The 18,239-nt window shown below is 45.8% G+C and overlaps 1 protein-coding gene across 1 annotated transcript in view; it reads right to left on the bottom strand.

The window, feature by feature from the left end:
• The window catches only part of WWOX (WW domain containing oxidoreductase), a 955,205-nt gene that overhangs the window by 890,719 nt on the left and 46,247 nt on the right, over positions 1-18,239 (bottom strand). The window contains exon 5 of the mRNA XM_039227618.1: positions 16,834-16,940. Coding sequence (XP_039083549.1) covers positions 16,834-16,940 — 107 coding nt within the window. The remainder of the gene's footprint in view (positions 1-16,833; positions 16,941-18,239) is intronic.

Below are 18,239 nucleotides of genomic sequence, written 5' to 3'. Positions count from 1 at the left end.
CTAGGAAGCTCCACAAAAAACACTGTCTCTCCCTCTCTCCATCTCTCTGTGTCTCTCTGTGTGCCATTGTGCCTTGATCTCTGTCCCTCCCTTAGGAGTTCATGGTGTGTGTGTGTGTGTGCGTGTGTGTGTGTGTGTGTCTACGTCTGTCTTTCTCCATATGTCTGTTCCTCCCACCCCCCAGATCTCTCTCTCTCTCTCTCTCTCTCTCAGATCTCTCTCTCTCTCTCTCTGCTTAATTCTCTTTTAGCACACATTTACTTTGAGAGCCTTCTGGACAATCACCTGACTCAGTATTATCTGTATCATCTGAAAGGGAAAAGGACGTTAGAAGCAAAGCCAGCCCAAGCTGGTTGTCTGACCTAAGTAACAGGAAACAAAAAGGTTCCCATGTTCACTTCCAAAGGCCCAACATCATCCAAGGCCTTTTCGTTTATAAGCAGTTGCTGATCTCTTGAGAAAAGACCAGAAGTCTGGATCCAGGCTCTGGCCTTTCACACAGGGCCCTCTACCCCCAGAGCTGCCCTCTCCATGTCAACAATCCATCTTCCTATCCTTCAAAATTGAGTTGTCTGAGAAGTCCAGTCCTCACTGCAGCCAGCTTCCAGGGCTCAAGAACAGCCGGAGAGGCAGTTTACCTGAGATTTCCCACATCAGGATTTGTCATTTTCAAAGAACTGGAATTGCAATATGCTTAACATGGTGTCCCCTAAATACCGAGGCCCCCCTTCACAGGCGACAAGGCAGCTGAAGAACTGGGGGAACCACAGCAGTGCTGATGTGAAAATCAACCTGCAGAGCTCAATACTTCAGAAAAATAACCAGGTTACTGTACCTTCTGCGGGTCTGGTTTCCAAAAACCAACCAACCAAGCCATCCCTTCCCACAGGGTCAGGACACTGCTGCCCGGGTTATAACCGTCCGGGCCCAACTGTCCACCTGATCGCACCCTCAGCCATTCATTCCACAAATATGTCCAAGTCCCTCCCACTGACCAGGCACCATGCTAGGGACTGGGGCGATACAGAGAAGAAAAAAACAGGAGAGGCTTCTGTCCTCCTACAGCATTTCATCTCCGCTGCTTATATGCTGTGTGAGCTAGGACAAGGTCCTAAACTTCTCTGTGCCTCATATCCTCATCTGAAGGATGAAGCATTCGTAACACTGGCTACTCAACAGGGTTATCATAAAGATGAGCTGAATGAAGGATTTAAAATGTTTTGGACAGTGAGTGGCACACAATCTGGCCTCCATTATCTCTACTGTTAGTTTATCACAAAAATAACAAGGACTAAACCACCCACCTGAGCATTGCCAGGTCCTTAGATTCCTCTCATACAAGCAATTGTATGCTCTTGTTAAAAAACATATATATGTTTTAACGTGTGTGTGTGTGTGTGTGTGTGTGTGTGTGTGTGTGTGTGAGTGGGTGTGTGCGGCCCCTCTCTGGGCCTCAGTTTTCCCATCTGTCAAGGTGAGGGGAAGGAGGGGCAGTTAAATTGGCTGACCTCAGAAAGTGCTCTCCAATCCTAAAATCTACCATTTTATAACCAAAGTACACCCAAATGTGATCTGTGAATTCATAATGGTCTCTAAAAAGACAAAGAGCTTCACTAATTCATAACTGAATTTCTCATTAAGCTACTGTTGCATAAATCGGCTCACATCTTTGCTGTATTCCCTAAAAGTAATGGCTGAGAGAATCGTGCAGAACCCAGCAGGTCACACATGACGAAGAAGAACTTTACTTTTTACATACACTTTAAAGTAGTATAGAATTATCTCTGCTCTTCTTTAGGTCTCCCCAAACCCGTCTGTGTGGGTAGGTCTGCAAGGGCGCCACAGACAGCAGCTCAAGCCTGTAATACAACTACCATCACCGACATCACCGCCAAGTGCTCCAGCACTTCTGCCAACAATGCAAATTCACCCAGCGCTGAAAATAAACTTTGAACCAGCTCTCATGCCTCCACGTTTATAGTCCAGGCAAGCTGCGAACCATCCCAAACAAATGCAATTATAAAATGACCACTGCTTGTTTCCCCAGGGCTTCCTGGGTAGATCTGCCTTGTTGAAAGGGTCTGGCTCAGTCTAACACTGGGATGCACGCCTATTCCTCACTGTCCACAGCGGGGAGATCTGAAGGTTCCAGTAAGTGGGACAAATAGTAGGAAAGGCAGGCTCTCTGGAATAAAAACAAAAGATCTAGAGTTCTGGTCACATCTGCACCTGTCTGGGAACCAGGGACGGTCTTAGGCAGGAAGCTGGCTAAGCTTTTGTGAGAGTTAGCACTTTTAAAAGTGAAAGTGCTAACAGGAGACATCCCAAACTACAGGGACTAAGGCCTGTGTGAGGTTCAAATGTGCCCCCGTCAGAAGCCAGACCTGTCCCTTCCATATGGAGTCCAGCCCAGCCAGCCATCCATGGGCGGCCCCATGGGTGCGCATTTCTGGAATAAAGTGCTCATAAGCAGGTTGCTCAGACCTCATGGTCTCTCTCCTTGCTTGTTGATGTCTGCTTTCCGGCAGAATTATTAGGAGCCCTTCCTTTGGCTCCCAACATTTCCTGATTTCAACAATAATGTGCCTGATTGCCCTGTCCCTGAGAAAGGGTTGCAGAGAAGTAAACCCATTTCTCTCCATTTTCTCAGTTTCTGAAGAGTAAGGGCCATTTTCCCCCATAATGTGTTAAAGGTTCTCAGAGCAGGAGATATTGGAAGGGATGATTATTTTTATCCTTCGGTACTTGGTTGATGGATTTAATTTTTTTTTATTGTTTTAATGTTTGTTTATTTTTGAAAAAGAGAGACAGAGAGCGAGTGGGGGAGGGGCAGAGAGAGAGGGAGACACAGAATCTGAAGCAGGCTCTAGACTCTGAGCTGTCAGCACAGAGCCCAACGCAGGGCTTGAATTCACAAACCATGAGATCATGACCTGAGCCAAAAGGTTGGACGCTCAACCAACTGAGCCACCCAGGTGCCCTAGTTGATAGACTTAAGAACATTCTTTGCATATCAGGAAATAAGCAAGCGTATTCTCTGAGCCAGAAAGGATCACAGCTGCCACTTTGGCCCCGCTGCCCAGGAACAAGGCTAACAGTGCCCCTACTTCAGCCTGAGCACTGACCCCCACATCACTGGGGATGGACAGCGCCACACCCACATGGATTCTTCCACGGCTGCCAGGACATAGAGAATCAAGCCCATTCCCCTAGAAGAACAGAACCCAAAGTCCTGAACGACTTGGCTTTAAACGGCAGCTTCCGGCCTCCTCCCCGACACTGCATCCTAACTTGGTCACTCCCCACGGCCCCTTTGCACATCATCTCCCTTGCTCCGGAACACGCCCCCAGCATCTCGGTCCACTGCAGCCCACCCCCAGCTCCTTCCTCAAGGACCCTGCTTACAACACCTGGGGAAAGCACTGCTCATGAGCCCTCGAAGTACCGTTCTTAACATGCTCACTGGGTTCCAGCGTGGGTTACACTCGGGAAGTCAGCCCTCGCTCATGAAACCCTTGATGGTAATGACAATAGTCCAAACTGCTTTATATAGCCCACTATACAAAATGCATTGTAGATAATTTCATATATTTTGTATGAAAATGTTTTGTACCATTAGAAACACAGTCTAAAAACCTTTGGTCTAGTTGGGGAACTACATGTGAGAACATCTGATTTATGTAAGCAAAGGTAAAACTCCACCCCTGACATTGCATTACCAAAAAAATAATAAAGTAATGTAAAATAAAATAAAATAAAAACCAATCACTCAAACTGCCTCAGAATTGTAGAGTGCTGTTCCTCAACTGTTTTTGTGAATCAGAATCTCCTAGGGTGCCTGGGTGGCTCTGTCAGTTAAACGTCTGACTTCGGCCCAGGTCATTATCTCACAGCTCGTGGGTTCGAGCCCCGTGATGGGTTCTGTGCTGACAGCCAGCTCAGAACCTGGAGCCTGTTTCAGATTCTGTGTCTCCCTCTCTCTCTGATCCTCCCCTGCTCACTCGCTCTCTCTCTCTCTCTCTCAGAAATAAATAAAACATTAAAAAAATTTTTTTAACTTAAAAAAAAAAAAAAGGAATCTCCTGTAGGGACTGCAAAACACAGATTGCTGGGCCCCCCTTCTCCAGAAACTCAGATCCCTTCGGGTCTCAAGGTAAGGCCCAAGAATTTGCATTTCAAACAGTTCTCTGGTGATGCTTTAGGCACAGGTCAAGGAAGGGGCTTTGAGTAGGCACAAGGTATGTTTCTGTGACACCGGAAACCACAGGGACTAATCAATGAATCACTGCTGAGACCATTACAGATGTGTCTTATCCTTCCCAGCCTTAAAAACAGCACTTCCTGGGGCGCTTGGGTGGCTCAGTCAGTTAAGCGTCTGACTTCAGCTCAGGTCATGATCTCACAGTTCAGGGGTTCGAGCCCCGCATCAGGCTCTGTGCTGACAGCTAGCTCAGAGCCTGGAGCCTGCTTCAGATTCTGTGTCTCCCTCTCTGTGACCCTCCCCTGCTCACTTGCTCTCTCTCTCTCTCAGAAATAAATAAATAAATAAATAAATAAATAGCACCCTCCCAGCCCTCTTTTCATTTTTGTCTTCACATTGTTCACAGGTTGATGTAGATTTTAAGCATCCTGTAATTCATCAACTAATTCTCTCCTGGCTACACATTCCAAGTAATTAAAGTTCAGTAATAACTTATTCTTTCTGCTCCAGCACCTGCATTTCATTTGTTTATTTTCCCAGAGTCATAAATCTGAAAGGCTGTCAAAGTGCCACAATATTAGTGCAATAATCAAAGTTAATTAGTCCCTCTCAATAAACAACAACAAAGCCATTACAAAGATGCATTGAAGTCTATCCCAGCTACCCAGTTTACAGATCACATTGTAGTGGGAACAATTAGACTCTGAGAAAGGCGGGTAAATGAGCAAGGCACTCTGCAGTCACTTAGAAGGAGACTGTGCTCTTCATTCACACTGATTCATTAACTCCAGGGAAGGCAAAGCAGGTCTGGGCTCCACATCTGCTGCCTGCAGCAGGACGCCGGAACAGACGGGGTTCCCCCCAGCTGCCAAGCCTTGCCATGCACGTCCCAGACCCCAATAATAAAAGGGGATGGAGGCTGCAGAGCGAGGAGAGGGGCCAGCCTGACCGCCAACTTTTAGTAACCCGATGTCCTCAATAACTTTTGATTTATTATTTCGGGAATTTGAGAGATGCGGGTGCTAGGCAGATTCTGATGAGAAGGCAGCCCAGGGAGACTCGGGGGTCAAGACCAGGGCCAGTGGGTAGGAGATACTCGAGAAAGATGCTGCCTTCAATATAAGTGAGACCTTTGTGACTGAGAGGTGCTGCCCGGGAGGAGGGGCCTCCCCATCGCTGGGAGAGCACAAGCCAATGCTGGCAGATCTCTACCTGGGGAGGGTGTGCGAGCAGTGTGCACAAGGGCTCAAACCAGTTGACATGGACATACCCTAGGAACTCCAGGTCCCCTGCATTTGGAAGCAATCACTGGGCGAGCGCTCACATCTTCCTCTCTGAACTCACTGCCCAGCTCCTCTCCAGAGATCTTTCTCTCCTTGAAGCATGACCCTCATGCCCTCATGCATGTTACCCACCACTATACAACATGCATCCCCAAAGCGTAGTGGCTTAAACTGCTAAGCATTCGTCACCTCACCAAGTTTCTATGGGGTCAGGAATCTTGAGTGGTTCTGAGTCAAGACCTTTCATGAGGTCGCTGTCAATCTGTCAGCCGGAAGTCACCTGCAGGCTTGACGAGGCTGCAGGATTCCAAGGGGGCTCACTCAGGAGGCTCCTGGCTGAAGGCCTCAGTTCCGTATCACATGGAGCCCTCCACAGGGATACCTGAGCATCTTCACAACAGGCAGCTGGCTTCCCGCAGAGGGAGCGACCCAGGACAACAGGCAAGGAGGAAGCCGTGTGCCTTTTCTTACCCCTCCTGGGAGTCCTACTCCATCATCTCTGCCACATGCTAGTCATTAAGTGTATCACTAAGTACGGCCCACCTTCAAGGGGAGGAGAATCAGGCTCTGCCTCCTAAGAAGAAGAGGATCAAAGAATCTGTGGACAGATTTTTAAAACACCACGAATACCTCTGAGACTTCCTTTTTTAAAGTCTTCAATATCTAGTCATGTCTGCACCCTCTAGTTGACAAAGTGGAGAGACCAGGTCTACATGAGCCCCCTGGGAACAGAAAGTTGATTTCTCTCCCTCAGTCACCCCAGCCTCTGCGAAAGGCCGGCCAGCTGCACACAGTCGGGACCGGGGACATGGACGGTCACCTTTCACCACCCAGGGACGGGGAAAAGAGGCTGTTCCTCACCGTAGCTCATCTGAATATCGACTGACACACTGATGGGAAGATGAAAGCTGTGTCCTCATACTCTTATCATTTATTTAATTAAAAAAAAAAGTAGAAAGGAAATATATTTTCCAACAAGCTTTCTGGGAGTATTTGTCTAATTTAAGGAAATGATGAACAAGTCGGCCTGTCTAGCAAGTATCGTTTCCTGATCTTCACTATGAGCCACATTCTGTACAAGAGAGGATGTGTCTTCTGAGACCCAATTTCCAATATGGAGCAGGGGAAGGGGTCCCCACCCTAACCAACAATTCTCCTGCAGCAGCAGGGTGTCCAAGACCTGAACTCAACTCTGACACCATCTACCTGGAGGTCGCATCAGACCCCACCGGTCAGGGGTTCAGTGGGACAAGACTGCCTCCACCCACGCTGTTACCTGCACTTCTGACCAACAGGCTACAGACTGGCAGTTCCCATGACCCCCTCCTCGGACTTCAGACTCTAGCCACCAAGTCTAGGTTATTACCTGTCCTTCAGACTGACCAGCTATAGTCAAGGGTTCCCACAATCCCCACTCTGCATTTGACTGATTTGCTAGAGTGGCTCATGGAACTCGGAACATTTTACTCACTACATCACCTACACTTGATCTTAGCCAAAAGGCCGAGAAGCAATAGTTCACCGATTCCTTATAAAATGGTGTAACTCCAGAACAGCCAGACAGAAAAGACACAGAGGGCAAGGTTATGTGAGAAAGGGCACAAGCCTCCTTGCCGTGTGTTCACCGACCCAGAAGCTCTCTGAACCCTCTCCTTTTCGGGTTTCTACAGAGGCCTCATTACACAGGCATGACTGATTAAGTCACTGCCCGTTGATGACCGAATTTAGGGGTCCAGGTGGGACTAGAAAGTCCAGCCCTGTAATCACACAGCTGGCTCCACTGGAAACAGGCCCCTATCTTTGGGTGGGGTCCAAAACTCAACTCCTTAACATAACAAAAGACATCTATATGGCTCTCCTCACTTGGGAAAGTCCAAGGCTTTCAGGAGCTCCTCCAGAAACAGGGCATAAAACCAAATACATGTTTCTTATCATACAAACAAGATCACAATATATCTCACTTCATCCTTACCATGACCAAGAGCTATCAAGGACGTAACCAAATTTGCCCAGGGATACCCAGTGAGCATGTGCTCGAACCTGGATGCAATCCCTAGCCTGTAGAGACTCCAAAGCTGGAGTTCCCTTTACTCCACTGGGCTGCCTCCCTTTACATTAAAAATGAGTCTATTTTTTTAAGTTTTTTAATGTTTTTTATTTATTTCTGAAAGAGAGAGAGAGACAGCATGAGCAGGGGAGGATCAGAGAGAGAGGGAGACACAGAATCCAAAGACAGGCTCCAGGCTCTGAGCTAGCTGTCAGCACAGAGCCTGACGCGGGGCTCGAACCCACGAACCACAAGATCATGACCTGAGCCGAAGTCAGATGCTTAACTGACTGAGCCACCCAGGCACCCCAAAATCGGTCTATTTTAAGTATATGTTTAAAGTAAACCCCGGTTTATTACAGTGTAAGCTGCTCCATTCTGAGACTGGCTGCCTCATCTACACTTGTATCTCTGTATTTATCCTTGTGTAGGAGGTTTTGTTGTTTCTCATCTCTGTGTTATCCAACACCTGCAACATCTGAGACTCTCTGTAAATGTCCCATAATAAATATGAAAAACAGTTTCAAGCATTTTTTTTTCCTCGTCAGTAACGAACAGAGCCTAAATGCCTAGTGGCCACAAGGAGGCCTTTCGACCAGTGGCTGAACACCATCTCAAGATGCAATCTGTCTCTTCAAACTATGTCAAAATTGCTTAATAAGAACGCCAGGGACCCCATATTAATGAAAGGATGCATCTGCTTTGGGTTTCACATGATTGGGAGCGATGGATTGGATCTAGCCACTTACGCTCAACTTCCACTCTTCAAAACTCCATGGTTAATCACAGCCCTCGTTATACAAAGGTTACAGTGGATATAAAATTTGAACGATTCAGTTCAAGTCTGAGAGCAGTGGCCAGGGGGAAAAAGAACACAAAACAAAGACACACAGACAGTGATCTAAGAACAATGAACAACACCCAAGACTATGTCAATGCAAAATTTTCGGAATGAGAAATGAAACAAAAAACTTGGAGTCTAGGACCAAGCACAAGTTTGGGATGTTCTGGAGATACAGACAACTCAGAATATTTTAGCAACCAATTATGTCAAGGAGGGGGATGCATAATTTACCATCTGATAAAGAATCTTTCCTAAGCCTGGGACAAGACAGATCAAAGACACAACTCAAAAACAACAGTAAATACTCTGCATACCACTTGAAATAAGTCTGGAAAGGAGAGGGAAAGAATGAGCTTCCTTTGGTAAGGTAAGGTTCATCAGCTTCATCAGGTTACCAAAAAGCACCCAAAAGTTCTCTTTCCCAGGGAATCAAGTACCCTTGTTATCATGAACAGAAAAATGCTCACATAGAAACATGCAAACCTCTACGAATATGATCTTTGGCTAAGCCTTTCAAGAGAGGCCAATCTTTTGATGTAACACACACCAGGAATTTGGGATTAAGTGACAATATGGCTTTGGAGTCAAGCAAATATGGTTTCATACCCAAGTTCCACCCTGTATCCCCCAGCTTGGTGAGCTCCGGAAAGACTTTTTACCCCCTCTAGTCTCCAATGCCTCACCTGCAGAATGGGTTTATTAACACACGACATGGATTATTCATTGCTAAATGCTAAGCGTTATGCTTTGTAGAGAGACACATATGAATACCTAACCTCATCTGATCACAGAGAATGATCACTCCATGACATTCTGAAAAAGGAAGTGCCCTAAGGGAGAACTCTAGAACTTTATCTTCACCTTCGTGTGTGTGTGTGTGTGTGTGTGCGTGCGTGTGTGTGCGCACGCACACTTATTGATTTAAGCAAGTAGTTTATATGGTTCTTGCTGGCTCGCAGACTTATTTATACCATATGTTATTTATTGAAAATCCAATACTAACACATAAAAACAATTTTTTAAAGCTAAGAAATGAGGAACCAATCCAGCAGCTGATTTAAGATGAATTTTTCCCAATAATCTACAACTGTTAATAATATTAATAGTTTTTATATTTTTGGTTTAGCTAAAGATCATTCAAGACAACGGGGATGAGCCCTGTAACTTGGGATGTGTCGAATGACGGCCATCTTTCCCAAGCCAAGTCACCAGCTCAGACAAGCATTGAGCTTGTAAATTACCTACCCCAAAGGCTGCTCGCCGCCCCCCCCCCCCCCCCGCAAAACACACACACGCCACATAAAAGAAGGCATCACACTTAAGGCAAAGTCAAATTAAGGGATTTCAGCTTTTATCCAAAGGAGAAATTCCCACAAACACCAAAACTCCACCAGATCTTAAAGGACATTTGAGGGAGCCTAACAGGAGCTGGATCTCTCCAGGGTCCTTAAGAGTGCACACAATTTATCGCTCAGCATCCTGACCCATCACTCTCAATATCGTGTCATGAAAACATAGCGTGCTGGTGTCTCTTAGAAGCACAGCAAAGTGAAGTGTCGAACCCATGTGCCTAATACATTGGTTGGTACCAAGTCCTCCATTATCGGAAAACACTGCTAAAATCATTATTTCCAATGCTTATCAATGAGGCTGCAATATGACATCATACCATCAGCTTTCCACATGCCTTCTCTCCAACGAGATAAATAGCCCCGGTATCAAATCTACTGAAAACCGGAAAAATTATGACACTTCCGTCTCGCCAACGTCAGACTGTGTGGCTACAATCAGCCAGGCATGTGCTCTCCCTAACACATGCATATCCCATTACCTCTGACTAATAAATCTTTTCTTTTTACCCTGCATCTCCCTGCTTTCTCAATAACCATTTTGGTATAAGCCATTGCTCGCTGTTCCTGATGACTGATCCCTTAATCATCTTTCCTAAATATATGCAAAGTGTATTTCTTTGTAAATACAAAAGAAAAAGCAATCTCATAAATAATTAAGATGGCTTTTCAAATGACAGTTGAGTGCTAATATGAGCTTCACTGGAAAATACTAATCAACAAACTAAATACACATCTAATAAAATGTAGGAGTCCAGGCACAGGAAGACCGAGAAAGAATTCATTGTGACCCCATTTGAATCATGCTGATAAACATCCTCCCTACAGCCAACTCCTGAAGCCACTTGGAGAGGTTAAGAAGAGAAGCATCACTCGTACCTTCATGTATGAATAAGAAATTATTATTACTGTTATTAATAGCAGCAGATAAAATTTAATTGAACACTCAATCTACCCTCAGCAATGCGTTAAAGATTATACATGCATATGGTCAATGCGTTTAGTAGAGGCACTTATGTCTCCTGGCATAACTATTATTGTTTGGATTTTAGAGATGAAGAAACCATCATTGGAGAAGAAATTCACTCAAGGTCATAGGGTGTATCTGCTTGCATGCTTTGCCATTAGAACACAGCACCCTTTATGGTAGTGGTCATCAGCTGGAGGTGACGTGACCCACGCACCCTTGAGACCACCCAGCCTGCCTTCTGTAGACCTCTTGGGAATCTTGGCTAACACACCCATGAGAAAACAAGAGCAGCTGAGTTGGATCCCTGTTGGATTCTCCTGGCCAAGAGCATGTCATCCTAACCAGTCTCTAGGAAGACTTGAGGTCTAAGCCAAAGAGAAACACAAGTCAGAAAAGCAAGGGCTTGAAGTCTTCCTTGGAGAACAAAGCTTCTCACTAAACTAAACATGGTTGAGTCACTCCTCCCTTACGATAAGGGAACAGGTCCAAGCCACATTCTGAGGATTCGGGAGTCAGTCGTATAAGAATGGCAATGGACGGCCATCAGCCCCTCTTCCCAGGCCAGACTACTTCCACCCAGCTCATCAGTTACCTCAATCTCCAGTAGATGCCAGAATTTCAGGACATTCATTGGGCCCCACATTTCACCAAAGGGCAGCCCCCATATGTGAACTCTCTTACATAATAAGCAGATAAGGTAAGGACATGCCGTACACCAGGTGGGCTTGCCTCCTCACCCTCTCAGCCACCCCCACCCCCAGCAACTCCAGTCACGGCCCCACCCCTTTTCCTCTGCACACAACTGATAGATAGGAGACAGAACTCAGTACCAGCTGCTTCAACTCCATTCAATCTCCTTCTTCCCCAGAACCAGAAGCTTCAGTTCCCAAGTTATAAGAATCTAAAACTTCAGGAATGGTAATAAAGTGAGAGAGGAGAACGGAAGTAGGATCCCCACGTTGGCCTTTCAAGAAGAGTTCTACGCTGAGTTGCCAGAGTCCTGTTGTGGCTGTTTATCAAGTACATTTGGATACCTCACCAACTATTGTTCATTGCATGCAATCCCCCTTGGAGGTCGTCAGATCTCAGGATGGAGAAGGGGACAGGCCATATCTCCATAAACAGAGGAACAAACCCATTCGTGGATAAATACTGAGTAGGGGAAATCCAAAACCACACAGCAGAGCCGGGATTTAGATACACCTATCCGTGTCCCAGATGTAGACTACTCGCACGGAGTGCTACTGCAGAGACGGTGCCGCCCAACAACAGAGAAGCCACTCCGTCCTGGAAGCAGGAGAGTCACTATCTCTACTCAGCCAGCCCATTCCATGGGCTCCATGGAATACCCAGGAAAAACTCAGGGGCTTGCCTCAGAGGGGATACCAGCGTGTAACCCACTGAAGGATGTGAGTGCGGCAGGTCACACCCACATACAGAGGGCAGCTTAAGAACACAGGCGTGAACCCCAGTTCCAGAGATAATTTACTGAAATAGGACTGGGGGCTGATGGGCCTCCCTACCCTCCTCCTTTTAAAATTATGCTGAATAGATTGGCCTTTTAAGAGGGTAGTTTACTTCTATATTGCCCACGTTATCTGATTTTAATTGTTTTTAATTCGTATTACTAAGTTTGGAGCATCCCAAACATCTCAGCAGGGGGGCATTTTCCCATGAAGTAATTATTAGTAGTCTTAATTACATATAGGCTCTTAACAGAATTCTATGTGGAATTTGTTTTGTTATTATTTTACAAAATAGTGAGATGCCCCCAAAAGTGGTTTGAGAACTCTCTAAAGGATGTCTTGAATGAAAAGGGACTGCTTAGGACAGTGAGGTACATAAGTGTTGTTTCCTCTGAGAAATAGGCTTACTCTTGAAATTAATCCCTCGAGCAATTCTGAAAGCAAAGCCTGAAAGGTAGTAAACATGTATGATGTCAAAATTGGTAGAAAAGCCACGCCGTGAGGTGGACAGACTTTGGGTCTGGAGGCCAGATGGACCAACTGTGCCAGGAGTGCCCATCAGCCGTGTGACTGTGGAAGGACCCCTTCACCCCCACGCCCTCCATTGGCTCTTCTGTGAACTGGAGAAAACCAGACTTTTGCATCTCCTCGACAGGCACATAAAGTGCCTTGCCCAGGACCCAGCACATGACAGGGACTCAATATAGAGCAGTTGTCAGAGGAACATGTCACGGTGAGCATGAGGATAATGGTCCACTGGCTCAGAGGCAGATATGCATGTTCTGGAACACAGCAATTCTAGAATGTGCCGTGAAGGTAGGAATAGAAACACCAGGCAGGAAAGAACAAGTTGGGGAAGGAGGCATGAACTCCGTCTTCAGAGCCAAGCTGAGAATGCCCGCGGAGCCCTGGCACAGGCGAGCCAGCGCTGAGCCAAACGGCCCACGGACTTCTGCGTGCGCTTTTGCCGCAACAAAAAACTTTGGATCATTTTGAGAACCTCCCGTGAGGCGCCAATATGCTGCGGTACCTTCCCGGCTCTGCTACTGATAGGATTCATCCAGATAAAGTACGAACGCGCTCAAGCTGGCTAGCAGCTGGAAAAACTGGAGTCAATCAAATTGACCTTGAGAAACACAAGAAGGTGGCATTTAACGATGTGCTGGATTAAATCCCAGCACAGAGATGAGGTACAGAAGGGCCTGAAGGAAACCAAACCAGCACATAGCGAGGGGGGGGGCAGTGAGGGGAGCTCTGGGTGGGTCACGAAGGCAGGCTCTCACACACTCAACACCACGGTAATAGCGCAATGACAGAAAATGGCTTTTGGGGCTAAATGTGAATCCCTGTAATCAAAAATCTAAGGGGAAATGAGGAAATAGTATACCAGTATTCACAGGAACTAAGCAAACAGATGAGAGAGGACACAGAGATCAGTCTACAACCTACGAAATCTGATTTAAATGTCTGGACCGCCATGTGAGTATTAGCTTTGCTCTTGTTCCCATTTCCTTTACTCATATGCCTGACAGTGAATATGTTTGGATAACTCTTTCTCTGGAAGCACTGTTTGCCCGTCGACATCAAGTTACCAATATCGTAGCACAAAAGTATACAATGATACATTCTGTCATCTGAAACTTACTCCCCACAACCCAATTTCAGCTTAAACTGCAAGAAAGAAATGAAATGGTGGGTCTTTAGGCTCATACCATTCAACCTTCTTTGTCAGAAGAAGAGAGGAGGAAACAGAGGCACAAAATAGACTGAGAGGCTTGCAAAGGCCCCACTTCACTAAGGCTAAGTAGTACAGACCCAGGGCTTTCAGCCTCTCTCCATAAAACAATGGTTATACTGGGTCAAGTACAAAATGTATCTGTTCTCATATATGAGGGAGAAAGTAATTTTTTAAGTGCATTCACATTTGTGTTTTAAAATCATCTCCTAAGACCCATTTAAATATTAGTAACATTGTACAAGATGGTTCTTGCAGTATTACTAGGGCCACTGAATTTGGTTTTGTTCTAGTTTAGGAATAACAAAATTGTACAAGTTTGACACTGCCTGTTGCTAAATACTCTTCCCTATTGACAGCAGGGATAGAAGCGCGTATGATACCAGCAGGTGACAGCTGAGAAGCGGCTCCCAAAATTTTAAGTACAAATGCCCTTTGAATCAGTGAGTCCACCGCTAAGATTCTGCCCTATGTAACTTTCTGGGTGAAATTTTGGATGAAAATGCAAGACACTAAACTTTCAGAGAGCATGACTTAGAAGACCAAAACAATGCAAACAACATAAAAGCCCGTGAAAAGAGAAACCGCTCAGGTAAATTATGGCCTAAGCACATGATGGAGACTATACAGCAGTTAACAACATGAGGCAGACCTATATACACTGACAAGAATCGATGAGATTCAGTGAAATACTCCAAGTACACAGCCATACAGGTATGTTTACTAGAATATACAAACCTGTCTGGAAGAATATACAAAAAACGGTTCATAGTATTTACCTTCCAAGAGAAGGCCTGGGAGGGACTTTCACTTTTTACCTTATACCTTCCCGGTCCTGTCGAAAGGTTCAGACCACACACACACATTACCATTTTTCGCCTTGTACACCTCGAAAAGTGATTACTATATTACCTAATATAGGTTATTACTTAACTTTAGACCTACGGAGATGGTAAGACCGTCTGAAAAAATGGGCCCTGTTATAATTTAACTCTAAATAAACGATCCACAGAACTCAAGACAAGGGTTCATTTGAAATACACTGAATTTGAGGGGCGCCTGGGTGGCTCAGTCGGTTAAGCGTCCGACTTCAGGTCAAGTCATAATCTTGCAGTTCATGCGTTCAAGCTCCACGTCGGGCTCTGTGCTGACAGCTAACTCAGAGCCTGGGACCTGCTTTGGATTCTGTGTCTCCCTCTCTCTCTGCTCCTCCCCTGTTCACACACTGCCTCTCTCTCTCTCTCTCTCAAAAATAAACATTTAAAAAAAATTTTAATAAATAAAAAGAAATATACTGAATTGGAAATATTTCATTTGAAATATACTGAAAAAGCAGCAATTAATCTTTCTATTCTTTTATTTTTAAGTTCATTTATTTATTTTTGAGAGCGAGCACAAACCAGGGAGGGGCAGAGAGAAAGAAAGAGAGAGAGAGAGAGAGAGGAGAAAGAGAGAATCCCAAGGAGACTCCACAAGCCCAACACATCACGTCCTCCTATAGGAACTATGGTCTGTTTCCTCAGACGGCAAGAATTATTCCACAGCGTTCAGGAAACAAAGGCAGCCTCAGCAAGGACTGTCACCCAGACTTCTTGCTCTGCTCCTGGCCACTCGAGGGTCTCCTCCCCCCAGGGCTGCCGCACAGGCCATACCCTCTGTCCAGTCTGACCTCCTCCAACCTCCCCGGGATCTTTCCCAAAATCTTAGCTCAGTCACTTCCTTCTCGGGGACGCTGACTGTCCCCCACGTTCAGACACTATTTGCCACTACCAAGAACGACATATACTTCCTAGCACCTAGGACTGCCATGCTAACTTTACACTGATGTTTACGTGTCTTTGGTTAAATCACACGTCTACCCTGGGCTGAAAGTTCTATAAAGGCAGTGTTTCCTTAACAGCAGACCACAGCACCCAGGACAGGGTCCACATCGTAAGTACATGAATACAAGACAAGCAAATGAAGAAACAGAAGTCTACATTCACACTGAAGCCCAGCGATCCTGTTACAGAAATGACCAACCTGGGCCCAGCCTCTCTAATGTCTTCTTCCTCACTGACTCAAGGTCCCTGCAGCACCTCTCTCACCTCCTCCCCCGCCATTAGGCTCCAGGCACACTGGCCTCCCTGCTGACCCTGAATCCTCCAGGCATGCCCCTACGCCCAGGCCTTTGCACATGCTGCTCCCACTGCTTATAAAACACATCCCCTGGAGCAGACGCAGCCCGCTGCTTTACTGCATCCAGTGTCAGACCAGACGTCACCGCCTCTGAGGGCTCTCTGCACACTACTCGACCTCACACTGTCCACGCCGCGCCTGCTCCTCCCTCGCTCTGTTTACTGTGCTTCACTGTTTGTAACAACTTGACAGCGGGTTAGGTATTAAACGTCACTACCCCTTACGGTCTGTTTCTCCTGCAGAAGGCAAGCCCAGGGGAGGGCAGGGACCCTATTCTGTTTGATACGCTGAATCCTCAGCCTCAAGACTGCTGCGGCCTTTGGTTAAGCGTATGTGCGCAACACCCACATCCACACAGGGAGAGAAAAGCAAAAAGGGAAAAACAGAGATAGGGTTAAAGCCCACCCCCCCCCCCACCTTCTAATCTTACAAACCAGAAGCATAACAAACTCTTAGCTGCATACACGGGCGTTAACCACATTTTATTTTTCTTACTAAATGAGCTGAATGAGTAAACATTCTCAAACCTCTGACTAATAAAGAAGACGACATTGACAATGAACCATAAACAAATGTGCGGATAATAACAGGCTTGCTTGCCCTTTCATTCATAAAATAAACAAAGAGAATACGACTTTAAAAATAAAGAAAAACGTTATTCCAAGAGCAATAAACTTTATGCACTGTACTAAAACCTCCATGTGTTTATCCCGGAGTGAGTATTTGACAATTAAAAAAAAAAGGTCAAGTGCTTGCTTACCCATTCTCCTAAAATGCGTGACACAGCTGCGTCGGCTGCTGTCACACTCCTACAGGCAAGGATCACATGTGCACCGTGGAGAGCAAAAGACTTGGCAGTTTCAAACCCTATGGTTTAAAGGAAAGTCAACATTAGAAAACACAAATGCAAAAACTGACTCAGCTGAACAGCCTTTATTGAGCACCACACACATTACCCGTGTGGCTCTCAGCCAGAGGCCATCTGTCCCCTGGAAGGCAGTTGCAAATGACAAGAGACATCTTCAGTGATCACAATGGGGGATGAGCTGCTCTTGGCATCTAGTGGGTAAAGTCCAGAAATGCTACAAAATAACCCACAAAGCACAGGACAGCCCCCACAACGGGGAATCATCTGGGCCAAAGGGTCAACATAGTCGAAGTTGAGCAAACCTTGCCAACCCACCCCCAAGGTGAAGGCCAAGGTGAAGCACAAACCAGAGGAGAGATCAGAGCACAGTCTGCCATTTAACGACCGTCTAATGATGAGCAGATCCTGTCCTCAATGTAAAGAATAAGGAATATGTCAAGGACTCAGACATGGTCACTGTTCTCAAAGAGTTCAGTCTCTTTGCCACCCCCCAAGTCGCTCTTTCTCTCTCTCTCTCTCTCAAAAATAAATTAACATTCTAAAAAATAAAAAAATGTTAAGTGGCCACACCAAATGTTGGCAAAGATGTAGAACAAGTAAGAGCCTGTACACCACACCACAGCTCTACGGGTGACATGGCGTGTCTCGTAAGCCGCGAGGAAGACCACACGGCATAGCCCGCAACCACAAATGAATCAATCCTACTGGAGGAGGCAAGAATGAGATTCAGCCAATGCCAGCCCAAATGACCATAGATTGTTGTTTCCGAGATACTGTGAATATGTGTGAAAGATCAGAGTACCATTACCTCGCTGAGATTGCCATGTGAAAGAGTCTAGCAAAATCCATCCATTCATACCTTCCACAGATCTGATCTTCATGGAGACCAGTCTATTTATATAAACTAGCTCTCAAGGGAAGCCAGCACAGCATAGTGGAAAACTCAACCTCAGGAGTTTGACACACTTATGTTGACCCCAGCTCTAGCTATTTATAAGCTGTGGGCTATGCCTTTAACCTATCAGAAACTCAGCTATCTTTTCTTAAAATGAGAAGTAGTAAACTTACACTAAGAGTCTAACCTAACAATAGTAGATGGAAAATAAATGTTAATTCCCAATTCCTCCCAAAATCCCCCGGTCCTGTGTCTCCTCGCGGACTTGCATGACCCATCAAATAGAACACAGTCATTGTGACTGAAAAATTAAACACTCTCTCCTAGATCTGCTCCCAACAGCAAACCCAGGAGCTGACTGTCGAACATCAGCAGAATTTAAAGAAACTAGCTACAAGACCCA

This window comes from Hyaena hyaena, unplaced genomic scaffold (genome assembly GCF_003009895.1).
Source record: "Hyaena hyaena isolate Hyena2069 unplaced genomic scaffold, ASM300989v1 scaffold_1, whole genome shotgun sequence".
Lineage (NCBI taxonomy): Eukaryota > Metazoa > Chordata > Mammalia > Carnivora > Hyaenidae > Hyaena > Hyaena hyaena.
The sequence above is the reverse complement of the archived record's forward strand: the minus strand, read 5'-3'. Positions and strand labels throughout refer to the sequence as shown.